General features: G+C 30.9%; 1 protein-coding gene across 2 annotated transcripts; it reads right to left on the bottom strand.

Annotated features, from left to right (window-relative positions):
- Positions 1-3,918: 3,918 nt before the first annotated feature.
- On the bottom strand, positions 3,919-15,422 carry LOC139522836 (coatomer subunit delta-like). Of its 2 annotated transcripts, none has more exons than XM_071316434.1 (12): positions 15,131-15,422; positions 14,000-14,039; positions 12,982-13,205; positions 12,361-12,540; positions 11,453-11,658; positions 10,831-10,922; positions 10,217-10,289; positions 9,731-9,896; positions 8,427-8,574; positions 8,099-8,207; positions 7,429-7,633; positions 3,919-5,559 (listed from the first exon to the last, which is right to left on the bottom strand). In XM_071316434.1, the coding sequence occupies exons 1-12, from the start codon at positions 15,131-15,133 to the stop codon at positions 5,470-5,472; spliced, it is 1,536 nt and encodes a 511-aa protein (XP_071172535.1). In that variant the 5' UTR covers positions 15,134-15,422; the 3' UTR covers positions 3,919-5,469. The 2 variants fall into 2 exon arrangements, with proteins under 2 accessions (XP_071172535.1, XP_071172536.1); XM_071316435.1 differs by having other exon boundaries at positions 10,217-10,286; positions 15,131-15,264.
- Between the last annotated feature and the right edge of the window lie 1,073 nt (positions 15,423-16,495).

Raw genomic sequence — 16,495 nt, 5'->3', positions numbered from 1 at the left:
TTCATAGATTTCTATTTACTTATTCTTAAGTTATGGTGCAAAAACCAAGAAAAATGCTTATTTGGGTCCCTTTATGGCCCCTTTTTGGCCCCTAATTCCTAAACTGTTGGGACCTCAACTCCCAAAATCAATCCCAACCTTCCTTTTGAGGTCATAAACCTTGTGTTTAAATTTCATTGATTTCTATTAACTTAGACTAAAGTTATGGTGCAAAAACCAAGAATAATGCTTATTTGGGCCCTTTTTTGGCCCCTAATTCCTAAACTGTTGGAACCAAAACTCCCAAAATCAATCCCAACCTTCCTTTTGTGGTCATAAACCTTGTGTCAAAATATTATAGATTTCTATTTACTTAAACTAAAGTTATAGTGCGAAAACCAAGAAAATGCTTATTTGGGCCCTTTTTGGCCCCTAATTCCTAAAATTTTAGGACCAAAACTCCCAAAATCAATCCCAACCTTCCTTTTGTGGTCATAAACCTTGTGTTAAAATTTCATTGATTTCTATTCACTTTTACTAAAGTAAGAGTGCGAAAACTAAAAGTATTAGGACGACGACGATGCCAACATCATACCAATATACGACCAAACAATTTTCAATTTTTGCGGTTGTATAAAAATCTAAGTACATGTTTAGATTCAGCATATCAAAGAAGCCCAAGAATTCAATTTTTGTTAAAATCAAACTTAGTTTAATTTTGGATCCTTTGGACTTTAACGTAGACCAATTTGAAAACAGGACTAAATATTCAGAATCTACATACACAGTTAGATTTGGCATATCAAAGAACCCCAATTATTCAATTTTTGATGAAATCAAACAAAGTTTAATTTTGGACCCTGATTTGGACCAACTTGAAAACTGGGCCAATAATAAAAAATCTAAGTACATTTTTAGATTCAGCATATCAAATTGGTCTACATTAAATACCAAAGGGTCCAAAATTAAACTAAGTTTGATTTTAATAAAAATTGAATTCTTTGGCTTTTTTGATATACTGAATTTAATCATGTATTTAGATTTTTGATTATGGGCCCAGTTTTCAAGTTGGTTCAAATCAGGATCCAAAATTATTATATTAAGTATTGTGCAATAGCAAGAAATTTTCAATTGCACAGTATTCAGCAATAGCAAGAAATCTTCAATTGCACAGTATTGTGCAATAGCAAGAAATTTGCAATTGCACAGTATTGCGCAATAGCAAGAAATCTTCAATTAGCAAGTATTTTCAATTGCACAGTATTGCACAATATTGCGAAATAGCAAGAATTTTTCAATTGGAGTTATCTTTCTTTGTCCAGAATAGTAGTAAAATCAACTTAAATCATTGTTTTATACAATATACAATGTATATTCACTTTTACTACCAACTGATAAATTAAAACAATCTTTACCATTCAGTGATAACAAGCACTTTTTTTTACATTTTAATATTTTATGATGTATTTAAATGAGTAGTTATTGTTAGGGGCCATTAGAAATTTTAATTGAGATCAGTTTTGGAATAAGCGAAAGGGGGATGTGAATAAAAATTGGGGGGGGGGGGGGGGGGGGGGTGTCAATTTTTCTCATTTCAGATTTCATAAATAAAAAGAATATTTCTTCAAACATTTTTTTGAGAGGATTAATATTCAACAGCATAGTGAATTGCTCAAAGGCAAAACAAAAATTTTAAGTTCATTAGACCACATTCATTCTGTGTCAGAAACCTATGCTGTGTCAACTATTTAATCACAATCCAAATTTAGAGCTGAATCCAGATTGAATGTTGTGTCCATACTTGCCCCAACCATTCAGGGTTCAACCTCTGCGGTCGTATAAAGCTGCGCCCTGCGGAGCATCTGGTTCTGCTTTTTTGTTGTGTCTGTAACATTAGTTGCAGAAAGCTCAACATAGGGATAGTGATCCAGCAGCGTTAACTAACTTCTTAAAAGCTTTATATTTAGAATGCTTTATACTTTGTATATAGAAGCCTTATGTCACAAAGTTTCCGTCAGTCACATGTCCATTGTCTTCAGTTTGATGGTTCAGTGACTACTTGAAAAAAAAGTAAAGTTGTTTGTAATGTTAATTTCTCTCTTATTATGAGTTATAGGATAATTACATTTGGTATGTGCATACCTTGCAAGGTCCTAATGCTGTCAGACAGTTTTCACTTTACCACAACCTCTCTTCATGGATCAGTGAACAAGTTTTGGTGGTCAAGTCCATATCTCTGATACTATTAGCAATAGATCTAGTATATTTGGTGTATGGAAGGATTGTAAGATGTACATGTCCAACTGGCAGGTGTCATCTGACCATGACCTCATTTTCATGGTTCAGTGGTTATAATTAAGTTTTTGTGTTTTGGTCAGTTTTTCTTATACTGTTATGCAATAGGTCTACTATATTTGGTGTATGGAATGATAGGAAGGTGTACACATTCAACAGGCAGGTGTCATCTGCCCTTGATCTCATTTTCATGGTTCAGTGGTCAAATTTAGTTTTCTTGATTAAGTCTATATATGCAATAGGTCAACTATATTTGGTTAAGATAAATGTGATAATTGAAGTAAAGGCTTTTGGTTTATGGAAATATTTTATGATGTACATGTCAGTCTCACAGGTTTTATGTGACTTTGACTTCATTTTCATGGTTCAATGCTCAGTGTTAAGTTATTGGTGATTTGGTCTATTTTTCTTAAACTTTAAGCAAGAGGTAAACTATATTTGTTGTATGGAAAGATTGTAAGCTGTACATGTCTGCCTGGCATGGTTCATATGACCTTGACCTAATTTTCATGGTTGATTGGTCAATGTTTAGTTTTCTTGATGAACTCTATATGCAATAGGTCAACTATATTTAGTGAATTGAATGATTGCAAGATGTACATGTATTTCTTGTTTGGTTAATGAGACCGTGACCTCATTTTCTTTGATTATGTTAAGTTAATGTGATAATTGAAGTAAAGGCTCCAGGGTCATAACTAGGGTTTCGAATTCAGGGGAGGCAGGGGTTTGGGGGCTGCCGATTTTTTCTCTCTCAGTAAAACTGCTAAAAATGACCCGAACTGAACAGACATGTATATAACTACAACCAGGGACTGTCTATACCAGCATATACTTAGTATAGAAAGTTTTTGAAACAACGAATGGGAGTGTTTTTAAAACTACTAAAGTATTGACCATAAAGCTCTTGTACGATCGGGAGACGTTAAAAAAAAGATCTAACAGCTGATTCAGCCGATAACGAATTTCCGATATCATAAGATTCACAATGCAAAGGCAACTGCCTCCCCTGCCTCATAGGTAGTTACGACCCTGAAAGCTTTATATTAAGGACTATCAACATAATATCAATGGTAAAGTAAAGTAGGTGACACATTTCAGGGTGTGCACTCGTGTTTTCTTCATGCTTAAAGGTATTGATTTTCTTTGCAGATTTTGAATATACTTTTTTACATACCATTGATAGATGTGATGTGTTATGGTATAATGTAATCCCTCTATCCATCAATTCTTTATACATAAAATGATCCATGACTGGAAGAGAGACCGCAAGACACCAAAATGACCAAAAAATTAACTGCCATGGCAAACACAAACGAAACATAGAAAAAGATCAAAAGACAAATATCAGTAAACAAAACAAAGCAAAGAAAACCAAAGTCAGAGTAAAATTAATCTCACCAAAATCTCGAGACTTCATGTGCTCCTAAAGGGTAAGCAGATTATGCTCATGTTGAACCTGGCTTAGAGCCAAATAATTTCCCTTGAAATAAGGAATATCAATGCACAACATTTCCATATTTTCTTCGAGCTGTAAAATCGATGGCCTAGAACTTTTATCAACAATAAGACAACACCTCTCATCTGGATAATACAAATTCTCATTAACATTTTCAAGTAAATTCACAACTTATAACAAGAATATCAAACTGTTCGACCATTTTATTTTTGACAATATATACTTCAGAGCACTTTCAATAAATAAACATTCTTCTTTTAAAAAGACATATATACATAATTTTTTTTTGGTCCTTAAGTTGCAACAAATAACAATTGTCAACAGCAAATCTCCATCAATTAATACCTATTGGTTTAAAATTAGTAGAAGCATTTTTTATAATGTTACCTGCTGGAGCTCTTATCGTAACTATCGAGGCTGTGTGCTCTTTTAGATAAATCTTATCCATATTTGGTTGCAATTTCATCAATTCTATTTTTTTCAGTTGAAAACATACATAATGCAATGTTTCCAAATGAAAGGTTCTCCAATGCCATAATATTTTTATAACAAAAATCAGATTATCATTACGTAAAATATAGTAGTAATTCCTGTATATAAAGAAATTGCTGACAAACAAAATATCGATAGTCAACTTCTCATCTTGTCCTAAGACAGTAAAATGGTCCTCTCATCTGACAATATATGTAAGTAGAAATATACTGACATAATTATAAATGTGATCTTTATACCAAAATCTCAAGTAAAGATCATGATTTTAAAACGTTTTCTATGAAACCTGCCCATTTAATGTACAGGAAAATTATAATTGACATCAACCCTAATATACTTTTTTAACATACTACCCTCCTTGTCATAAACAAGAAAACTTTAAATACAAGTCCTCAAGACTTAATATCTGTTTTAACTTAGATCTAAACTAAAACCTTTTAAAGTTAATTCCTACCTATAAAAGTGAGTTTGTTCTTAACACATAATTCAAATTTCATAGATTTGTCTTTGTATCAAAGAGATTGTTTATTTCCATCTAAAGGTCTGTAAAGTGGAAGTTAAAAGACATTTACATTTTAATTTATTAAACATTTGTAGAATAATAATTAATACCTCGGCTCGAGAACATGCATACATATATTGTTGTTTGTTTATGTTGTAATCATATAATCATTTGAAACTGTTGAACCCGAAGTTTTAACATATTAAACATTTCTTTAAAAGTTTGTTTTTTTACACAAATGAGATTTTCTTTAAAGTCTTTACAATTTTATACTCATAAAACACAGTTTTATTTGACAGTTTTCACAAAAACTCAATTACAAATTGAGACAATTCATTATTATATGGTGCTCCTCGTAATGCCTACACAAATATCAACGCTCCATTCTGATGAAAAGACTTCTAAAACAGAAATGGTCATCTACAGATTGTAACAAGTTTATGAAATAGATGTGATATATATTCTATGCTGTAACAACACTTTTTTTAACAAGCTATTTTTTAACCAAAAACCAATGTTACAAAAGTAGTATGTGCTGCAGGAACATAAAAATTAGATTCTTCTGAATATCCTCGTTCATGATTCACTTTATCTAGCCAGCCAACGTTTAATTAGGTCTAAATTCTTTTGTTCAGAATAGTATTAAATTTATAGACATTGCAGCACTTAAAACAGGCAGTTAGTTGGCTGTCTTTCTCATCCAAGTCCCAATTTTACATAAAATGTTTTATTTTTCACATATTTATCATACAATTTCATATTTGTCTGTATAACACATTACTTCCGATGAATATTTTACAGGCTGTTCTCCATCTATTAATCGTACATCAGATATCTGTAAAAAAAAAATGAAGAGTTTATTTAAAAGACTAGAAATGCAAGTCTTTTTACATGGAGCTAAGAGGTAGCCTTCTTATTAGTAACAAGTTTTATACATGTCTGCATTAAATATTTACAGATATTTCAATTATGTAGAAAAACAAGTTTTATAAATCAACTTTTCAGCAAATTCGTGTTGATGATGATGGCTACTTAATGTCCAGCAGCAAATTATTATGCCTAATCAGGAAGAGAACCTGTTTATGTTATATGAATATTAATGTTGCTTTGTACTAGACCAACAAGCTGAGCCGGATTTTAAACGTGCAAGTTTACAAGGTTACATGCCACATGAAGACATGTCACATTACCCAGACACATTTTTCTGACTCTGAGCCAACCAGTCTTGCTATCATTTCATAATGCCACATGCTAAGTGGAGATGAAGCAAATACTAATTTCAAAGTCTTTGGAATATCCCAGCCGTGGTTCCAACCAAGGCTTCCAAAACAGTCATATATTCCGGTCATTTGTATAATGTCCGGTAAAAGTCCGGCTGTGCAAAGCATGAAACGGTCATATACTTTTTAGTTTTCAATGCTTTTTCTGTCATTTTTACATAATTCACGATCTTTTTGACCCAACCTTTTGCCTTTTAACATCAACACATTTCCGGTCATAAATGTGACATGATGATTAATTACTATCAAAACAACACCTACTTCAATACTTTCTAATCAAGGCTAATTAGTAGTAGAACAGCTGAAATCTACCTGTTCAGGTGATAGGTGAACTATTTTCAGTACCGGACATCGTATAAATTGATAGGTTTATTCACAATTATTTTCTTACATTTCAGCGGTTTGTATCTAATTGATTTAGTCCAAAAGATTAAAATTATTAGAAATTAGTTCATCAACATGATTTGATGAAAAAATTTATAAAAAGGTTTTAAATAAAAAATCGTCAGAACTACGTCGTATGAACTAGAACACGTGTGAAATTAAATAATGCATCCTACATTTCTTTAAAAATGCTAAAATTATCATTGATACCTGTATCTAACATTCAATTCAAGTATTTTGTTGAAGAAATAACGTGGAAAGAGCTTCTTCTCTCAGTTGTGCTTTGTAAACGTACACGGATATTGCGTATCCGTTTATGGTCCATGTTTTACCATTGTCAAGTCAACATCCGGTTGAAAACGAAAGTAAAGTTCTTGACAATGTCATTTTGCACAAATAAAAAGTCTAAGGCAGATAGGAGCACGCTGATGTGCACACTTTGAATGATGCACTGCCAATTTAACAGTAACATCCGAACATCAAATTCATATCATATCAAAGTAAAGTTTAAAATCGTTTTTGATGTAATGTCATTCATTGGAATGGCCATCTGATTACCATACTATTGCCTTTTGTGACTAAGTCTTAAGGGATTAAAATCGGGATCAGATATGAAATGTCCGGCAGGCTCAAATATTTTTTGGAAGCCCTGGTTCCAACCCAAAACCTCCCACACTCAAGGTAAACATGCTACCACGAGACCACCAAGGCGGTCAGCAAATTCATTGTCAGCATATTTTTCTCAATATACCGTATAGCGGATTATTTTGGCGGGGTGTAAATTTTCGTGGGTAGAACAAATAAATTCCGCCCAAATAAAAGTGTACATGCTAAGGTATTGATAAAAATTTTGAATCCCCCAAAACAATGACCGCAAAATGTTTCGTATACCTAATTATTTAATCAAGATTGCGAAATTTTACACCCCCTAAAATATCCCGCTATAAGGTATAATGAATTCTCAGTATTTAACAAAGCTTTGAATGTAGTACCATTGATAAGCTTCAGATAATAATATGACACAAAATATAATAACTTACCTGTAAATCACAGTAAGATTTTTTGGACATAAAGTTAACATGGACAGGGAAGAAATCATCTGGATGTCCAGCTATACTGAACTCTAAGCTGCCAGACTTGTTGGAAGCATCTATAACAGGTAAACTCCACACTAACATTGACTTTCTACTGTCATAATTATATTCCCCATCACAGTCTCCGACTACTGGAGCTCCTACACCAGTCCTGTTAGAGAAAATAGTCATCACTAACAATTGTAAATAATAAACTTAAAAAAAAAAAAAGAGTAGAATATAAAACTTCATTTATCTTTAATTTCCATGCAAACTGTTTTTTTTGTTGGAATACATGTAACATGAAAATTAATAAATTTCCAGTATTAACAGCTTTTCTTGCAGTGTATTTGGTGATAAAAGACTACCATTGTTACATCAGATATTTTTCTATTATATGATAAATTAATTATATATTAAAATCTGAGTTTTTGCAAAACACCAAAAATCAGCACTGAAATGTATACATAATAATCTCGGTATGAAATGATTTTTTAAAAATATTATAACATTAACTGTCTAATGCTGTTTACCCACAGACCAATCCTGCATTCACTGAACAAAACAATAAAGACTTAACAGTTTATTGAAGGTTGATTTATCAAACACACAACTTTAACATGAGAAAAGCACTTACGGTAGAGGAATATTTATTGTTACATCATTTAATTCTAGTTGTGGTTGCTCTAACTGATATTCTATATTTACATCACAGCCATTTCCTGTTTCATTTGGCCAACAGTTTACTGAAAATAAAGGTAAACATTATCAATCCTGAATAGTGAACGGATAAAATTAATTTCTGAAGTGTCTTTATGCAAAATAAATCAATTTTTAAAAAGTCATTCACATGCAAAAATAAAGAATTCTAATTAAATTAGAACATTTTTACATAAAAAATAATTAAATTCTCTATATCTTAACATTTTTCTTGTAGAACTATGGCCATATCACAATAAACTTACTTGATAATGGCATATTAGATTCATCTTGTGTTGTATATCTCCATTTTAATACACCAACATCTTGATGCAGAGGGAAAGGTTTTTCTGGATTTTTCAGCTGAATATTGGACGTTGTACTAAATCTTTTCTTGTCCACATTGGGATGTGTCTAAAAAGTATAAGACAATAAGATATTATGATACAATAAACTAAACTGATTCTTTTGTTATGAAAAAAATATAATTATTCATAAACATTAATTCTATTAATTTCAGAGCAGAACATATAAAAAAAATCATATTTCTACAATCAAAAAATGTTTAACACCCAAATTTGTGAATTATCAGGGGAGATAACTTGACACAAGTTTTTTAAGGAATTTCAAGATTTTAATAAGTTTTTAAGAGATAGACACTTCCTTGATCCTTCAAATGAAATGAAAAAAACAGTAAGCTTATCTAATTGCACGCTTAAACATCTCAAATATATATGTTTTCCAATTAATCCCAACTTTAAAAGTATCAATTTCAAATACCATCCTGTTATTCAGAACACCAAAATGACATGTAAAGTAAATATTAAAATACTTAATTTACTCATATAGATTTTAAATAATTATATAAATTAAAGAACCTTTAGTGAACAAGCTCACATTATCAATGTAAGGTTACATTTGTTTAATTACTTGAAAACCACTTTTAGTCTGTTTTTAGCAACTATGACTTTTACCATAGAATTAATAGTGATCTTCCTCTCATGTAGTCGTTACATGTGACCATTCATTCAAGAAATTCAAGAAATGTTGCAAACTTATATAAGACAAAAATTGTTTTACAATTCAGAAACAACTTTTTTTAACAAATTTTCATCTATTTTCAACAACTATGGACTTAACCTAATTAGATGTCGAGACATCATAATCAATCGAAGTCTTCTTTTCATTATATGCAACTATAAAACAACAAAGTATATATTTGCCATCCCATTTGTAGTATTTGATTAAGCATACACACCACTTTACAGCACAAATGTCTATTTTAAGATATAATGACTGCAAAAATCAATAGGGATTTTCCTTTCATTACATGCTATATATCCATGCAAGGTCGCAATCTGGTGCAAAGTTCCTCATTCAAAATTAAGAAAAGGATGATAAACTGATCAAAAATTATATCCCCTTCCCTTCTACTTCATATCCTTAGATATAGAAAATATGTTTGTAAAGTTTTTTTAATACCAAGTTTTTTTTCACTTTTGAGACTAGTAGCATATTCAAAACTATAGCATGTTCTTATGTTTTTAAATGCTTTCACCATATGACCTACCTGTAACTGTGTTCCTTTTTTATCATTATTAATCATTTGTACTTTAATGCGACCATATTGTTCATCATTGACTTTAACCTTTACCATACCAAGAATTTCCATACTCTGAAGACCACCATCACGGCCGGCCGTTAATGAAACTTTTTCTTCCATTACAATGTGTACACTATAAAAGAAAATAAAAATTCATTAGTAAATATTTATATTAATAAGAATATAATAATAAAAGTTTAACAGCTTTTGCAAAATTACATGAAATGTCTGGATGTGAGAATTATACAAATGGAACTTGTCTACAGAATAATTTCAAGGACAAGTTTTCTAGGAAGAGATTTAAAGCCAAATATTTCTAACTATTCTTTTGTCTACCGAAAATAATCCATGATCTGAAGTAACTGATATAACAGTAGCAAAGTGTGAGATATATGGTCTTACTGCTATGAGGAGAAATTTAACATTAATTCAGCATGAACATTTAGATCTTACCCGTCCTGATCAACAGCTGGTGTAGAAGCTTTGGCTACCGTTGATGATACGGATGTGTTTGAACTGACTACTTCTGAAAGATAAAAAATAATAATAAGTACATTGTACTTTTATACAGTTTTCTTTAATCTCTCTTGATAGTTGACAAAATCACAAAGAGTAGTAAAATTACCCACCACCTGACAATGTTTTCTTGTAAAAGCAATATATCAATCATTCTGCAAAAAACTTATACCAAAACCAGAGCACTTGTTTTGCTTTAGTTTTCTCACAATACTTCCATATTTTACTATATAGGTTCGATACAAGAATGTTTATAACTCCCTCACACAGAGTTTTAGGAAGGATACTGTAAAAGATCTGATTTCAACATGAAGATTTTCAGCTTCCAAATATAATGAGACCTGTCTCCAACACAACATGGGCATGCAAAATGTCATACAACTATACATTTTTAAAAAATACACAGGTCCATGAAAAATCTTATATTGTAACTGGTGTTGACATTGTTTCCTAGTATGACTTCATCATGAGTATCCAGTTTACATCTTTTAAAATCTCATGATAAAAACATACATTCTAGCAATGTCATAGTTTTGATGAAGAAATCTTACTTTGTCCTTCTGATTCTAACTGTCCTACAAATGTATCAACATCTTTCTTCTTACTTCCAAGCTTAAGAGCTTTGCCAGTTCCAGATGGTTTACTAAAATAAATAAAATATGGAATTACAATCTGTTTAATAACAGTATAAGAATAAGAAAAAGAATAAGAATAGTTATCATTCCAATCAAGGGCCCTTGATGGGCAGCATAACATGTATACATAAAACAATACATCATGATTTGTAACAGAAAAACATTTTTATATACTAAAATGAAACATTAAAAAGTTCAGACAGTATACTAATTAGCTACCACATGAACTGAGTTATCAATGCTAATATCTACTTCTAGAATTAATTGTATGGGGTGGAATAATAATATATAGAAATAGTAAATTAAACTTTAATGCATTTCGGTGTAAATTAAAAGTGCTTTCTGACTTCATCCTCCCCTCCTACTTTAATTTCTGGAACAGCCCTATTTATCATAATTAAAAAAACAGAAAAATCTTAATAATTGTATTAAATCAAGATAAACTTGTGGTTTTCTCCTTCCAACCAAAACATGAAAAATTGGTATTGCACAAATATGGATGAACCCACTACAGTACAAATATCTTGTTATGAATTACCTAGGTACAGATGTGTATGATGGTTTTGTCTCTGCTGATGGTGTAGGCTCAATAATGTCTCTTGATGACGATGATGATGAATATGAAGAACTACCAAATCCTCCTGCATAACCAATACCTTTCCCTGATCTACCAGCTTCTTTTCTCTCTTGCTGTAATTCTTTGGCTCTTTTCTTCATTGCTTCCTTAGCCTCTCTTTCTTGTGTCTAAAATTAGAATGCATATTGCAGCTTAAAGTGTTAATATTTAGCACTATTTCAAATATTACTTGGAATACTGCATTGTTGGTTGCTTAACGTTATATTTGGTATGTACAAATACACATCATACAACAATTCAATTTAATATTTCATATCAGCTATATAACATCATACCAATATGTTTTTCATATTCTTGACAAAAAATTCATAAAGGAGTTGATGATTTGATTTTTAAATTTTTTAAATTCAAAATATAATTGCATATATATCGTAAGAAAGGAAAGGGTGTACATTTATATTTTCCTGAGACCAATTTTTTGTTACAAACATGTCTTCATTAATTATTTATTTCATTAAAATAAACCATAATATTTTGTAACTGGTTTTTAAATAGTAGACAAAAGGGTGTGAATATTCAAGTGTTCCCTGAGAGATGCTGAAATATTTACCATAGCATGAAATAATCAGTAAGGGTAAACCATGTATTTTAAAGTTATTCAACTATTTTTTTTCTGTTGTGCTTGTAAAACAAAATATTTCTTAGTACAGTATTAACAAAAACTTTATATTAACTCCTACAAGGCTTTTGACACCCACAGGTCAATATTAAACATTTTACTAGCTCATTCCAATTCTTTAAGTTTTTTACAGTAAGTTTTAATCTGCAGGCCCAGCATGTAAAATCATTTAAACCTTAATAATTATTACCTCTCTAACAGATATTGCAACCTTTTCTTCATGTGAATCCATTTCAGTGAATGTTCTGATTTGAGCAAGATTTACATTTTCTCTATAACCTAGAGCTACGATTTCATCAAAAGCAAAGATAAGAGAAAATGCCTGATCTCCAATCTCAGCCTCCTCCATATTTCTGCAGTATTCTGGTATCTGAAGAAAATAAAAAAATAAAAATAGATATTTGTTATGCATTTAGTTAACTTTTTAACGCATGTCAAGTTGTTAACAAATATTCAATTCTGCTATTTATCTAGATCTTTGCAATGCCATCAAAAATGCTCCTTAAAATAATAAGGTGTAATCCAAGCAAATCTATCACATGAAAAGTATTATCCCCCCCCCCCCCCCACACACAACATCTTTTTGTGTGAGTGATACTTATTGAAAGAAGTTTTTTTCTTTATTAAGTTACTTGCCCTGCCAAACGACACTTTATTAAGATATTCTAGTATGTTGATAGCTATTTATAGAACATAAAGTTTTCTAATTTACCACATGTTCAAACAGACAAATGTTCCAAGATCTTCAGGAACATGTATGTTGTTAGCGATTGTTGTTATTGATAGATCATAAAGTTTTTTTCAAACTTACCACACGTGCAAACAGACGTAATGTTTCCAGATCTTCTAGTATGTTGCTAGCTTTTGTTGTTATCAATAGAACATAAAGTTTTTCTAGAGGCTGATACACATATCTCACACTTTCTGTTTCAACAAAAGTATGTTGTTTTCCTGAACTCATCAACTTAGGAAAAGCTGCAAGCAAGCCTTCTATTCTTGACCTCGTCATTTCCACAAATTGACGGGAAATTAACGCTGAAAAAGTCTTATAAGTATTAATTTCATTCTTCATTTTGTAATTACATCAGGGTGTACAGCACATTATTTATCAAAGAGACGAAGCATTAAATTCTTACATGTATTACAATAACGATGTCAGGCTACAATCTTGAAAATTCATTTAAATTATGTAATTGTATGAAACTTGTATGAGATGTAATAATATATATTATATAAATGTAGTTAATCAATTAATTTAATAATTAAAATGATAGCACTTACCTTTTACCTTTTTTTTTATAATTTAAATGATAGTAAAATTCAATAAAAACAAGTATTAAATTTCTCAGTTTAAAAGTTTGGTTGGTAATTGGGAGGGCAGTTCGTGTCAGTGTTCCTCCTGCAGATCTCAATGAGCTGTAGATCAGTTTATTTATTTATCATGTATACTCTGGCTTTTAAATTATTTGGCATAATTTTTTTATTTGTGTTCTTAATGCTTGAATTACTTTTAGTGCTTTATAATTGCTATTGCATGAATGTTAGTTTATCTGCATTTTATGTTTGCTTATATGCTTTAATTGTGCTAATTAATTGTTGTGCTTGATAACATTATTTATTTTGCATGTTTTATGTGTTTTATGTATTGTGCTTGTCTTATATGTATGTCGGATAAAAGCTCTACAGAGCTTATGTTGTATTGTTATATGTATAACCGACTTTAAATAAATCTTTTATGCTTTATGCTTTATCTCAATTCTCTTGTAAAATATACAGATATAAACATTTTGGTGTCTTAATTAATTAAGAATTATAAAAAATAAACCAACCTTTTCCAGACTTGTTACATACAGCTGCAGCAAGCAGCACCTAGATAAAAGAAAGAAAAATATAGTTGATTGTCCAATAAATTCATGGGTATTCTTACATTCTTAAGGTTTATGAACCCTTCTGTGTCCTGAGAATTACGAAATTTTCAAACTGCAATAGTTTCAATAGTATCAAAACAGCAAAGATAATTATTAATAGAGATATGCAATTTGTACATATACCAAGGGGAAACTTGTGCAAAGCCTTATCATTTTAAGTTTAGTTGCATTTAGTAGAAAAAGAGGATTTGGTGAAAATAAAACCAAGATTTTTGTAGAAAATCCACAGACTTCAATACAGAGATTAATGTAATAAAATTTTGACCATAGATTACTCACTTGTTTTTCTATGATGTCCTAAACAACCTTTAAATTCCAAAACACCTTGTGTTGAGTCACTAAAGTCAAGTGCACCGTAGAAGGTGTACTTGATATGGTGGATATCTATATTTGTTTTAACCAATATCTAACCTATAAACTTGTTTTAAGGAAATTCTTGATAGCACTGCATGCAATAATTCTCTATCTATCAACCATAGAATTACCAAACATGAGAGTACAAAGGGAAAGGCTGTGCGTTTTCTATAAAATTTCCATATGTGTGGCATTAAATCAACACAAGGGTACATAATCCTTAAGCCTAAGGAATGACACTAATGAATATGATTGGTACAGATCATACAAAATTGACAAAGGTATACAATAGTGGTGCATTCTTTTGTTTACTACTACTAGTTTTTATTCTTCCTTTATAGTTACATGTCCAACAGTACATGTATCTTATGACGTTATGTCCTTCATTGGCTTCAATTTTGAAAACTTTTTGATATCCCAGTATTTTTTACATGTTTTACGAATCTGTGCTCATTCCATATTGCTAGTGATAGAATCCAATTATAGATACATTACGTTATGCAATATGTTTACAGTATAATAAAGCAAAAATGAGGTTCGGTTTGTTGTTGTGGAGAAAAAATATGAAGGATGCCGGTAAGTGGTTTGGGTTTGATCAGGCTCTAGCGAGTAAAATATTCATTGTTGAGAGCAATAAGAATGTCTGACAATGTTATAGAAACTTAGTGAATGTCCTACCATGTTGAACGAAAGCTGTTTTGAATACTAGTGTTGACAAATATTGAAGTAATGAACGTATCTGCTGACGGTTTTTCGGCCACGTCAATTTCAAGTTGTAACCTTGCGCTTTATCCCAAAAATTGTAGTTTCTGAACAAATAATAATGGATAAGATTTTGCAATGAGTTCTATGTTTGAAATCTTACAACGTTAAATCTTAGTTTATAAAGCACAAAATTGTTATAAAATTAGGTGTTAAATAGAGGATTATATTTTTAAAAGAAAATCGCCGGATTCAGATGCGCAGGTATAGCCTAATACAACATAAAAATGTCTAGGAAATAATCAACAACAACGGACCAATGAGATGGAAGTAATACAACTCAACTCGCTCCACTTTTGCACCAACTCGCCCCACTTTCAAAATGAGGTTAAATCCCGTTAAATTTACTTCTGCTTACTCACTGCATTTATCAAAATGTGTAAAATCCATATAATAACATGATTAATGTCTGCCAACTCAGCCTCACTTTTATGAAAACTTATCTGTTGTATACCATATTTGTGTATCTATGTTCTTGTTTCTAGTGTTGACATTTTATCTAGTACTTCTTTTTGTGTAATCAAAGATTTGTATAGTAAGAACGATACAAATCATTGGTGTAATCATGACAGTGTTTGTCATAATTGATTTATTGTGCAAAACTTTCATCTGAGAAAAAAATGTGTAAAAATACATGATGATATTTTATCATGATGATTCTTGACTTGTAAATATGTAAAACAGTGATAATATGAGGGTTTGGATGGGGTTAAATGATTAAAGAATAATTCCCTTAAAAAATGAAGATTAGAGAATAACGGGCATAAAAAATGAAGATTAGAGAAAAAAGGGGTTAATTTTATGAAGATTAGAGAAAAAAGGGATTAATTTTTTAATGATTAGAGAAAAAAGGGGTGAAAATTAAAGGTTTACAGAATAACAGACCCCCCCTTTCCAGACCCTATATTTACCAGGAAAAAAATCATAAACAGTTCCTATAGTCAATAACATTGTACGTTCCAGAAATGCTGATACTTACTCATGTCTGCTCTCTTCCAACCTAAAGAGTTTAAGGTAGATAAGGTGTATCCTCCATCTTGGAATTTGAAATACCAGGAATCAAGGTCTAGATCTTTGATAAAATGTGCAAATTTTGAGAGTAGTAGGTAATTCATGTGTAAGAATGTTCATTATGATACAGAAAAATACCATGTTTTAATCATCTTTATGGTTGTATTTTACAAAAACACGAATACTTTTGTTTGATTCATTTTTTTCCCCAACTTTGCCAAATAAGGGAAGGCAACTCAAATGCAAGGGCAGATAATTCAAATAATGTTA

This window comes from Mytilus edulis, chromosome 5 (genome assembly GCF_963676685.1).
Source record: "Mytilus edulis chromosome 5, xbMytEdul2.2, whole genome shotgun sequence".
Lineage (NCBI taxonomy): Eukaryota > Metazoa > Mollusca > Bivalvia > Mytilida > Mytilidae > Mytilus > Mytilus edulis.
Note: the sequence above shows the minus strand (reverse complement) of the source record. Positions and strands in the feature narration are given on the sequence as shown.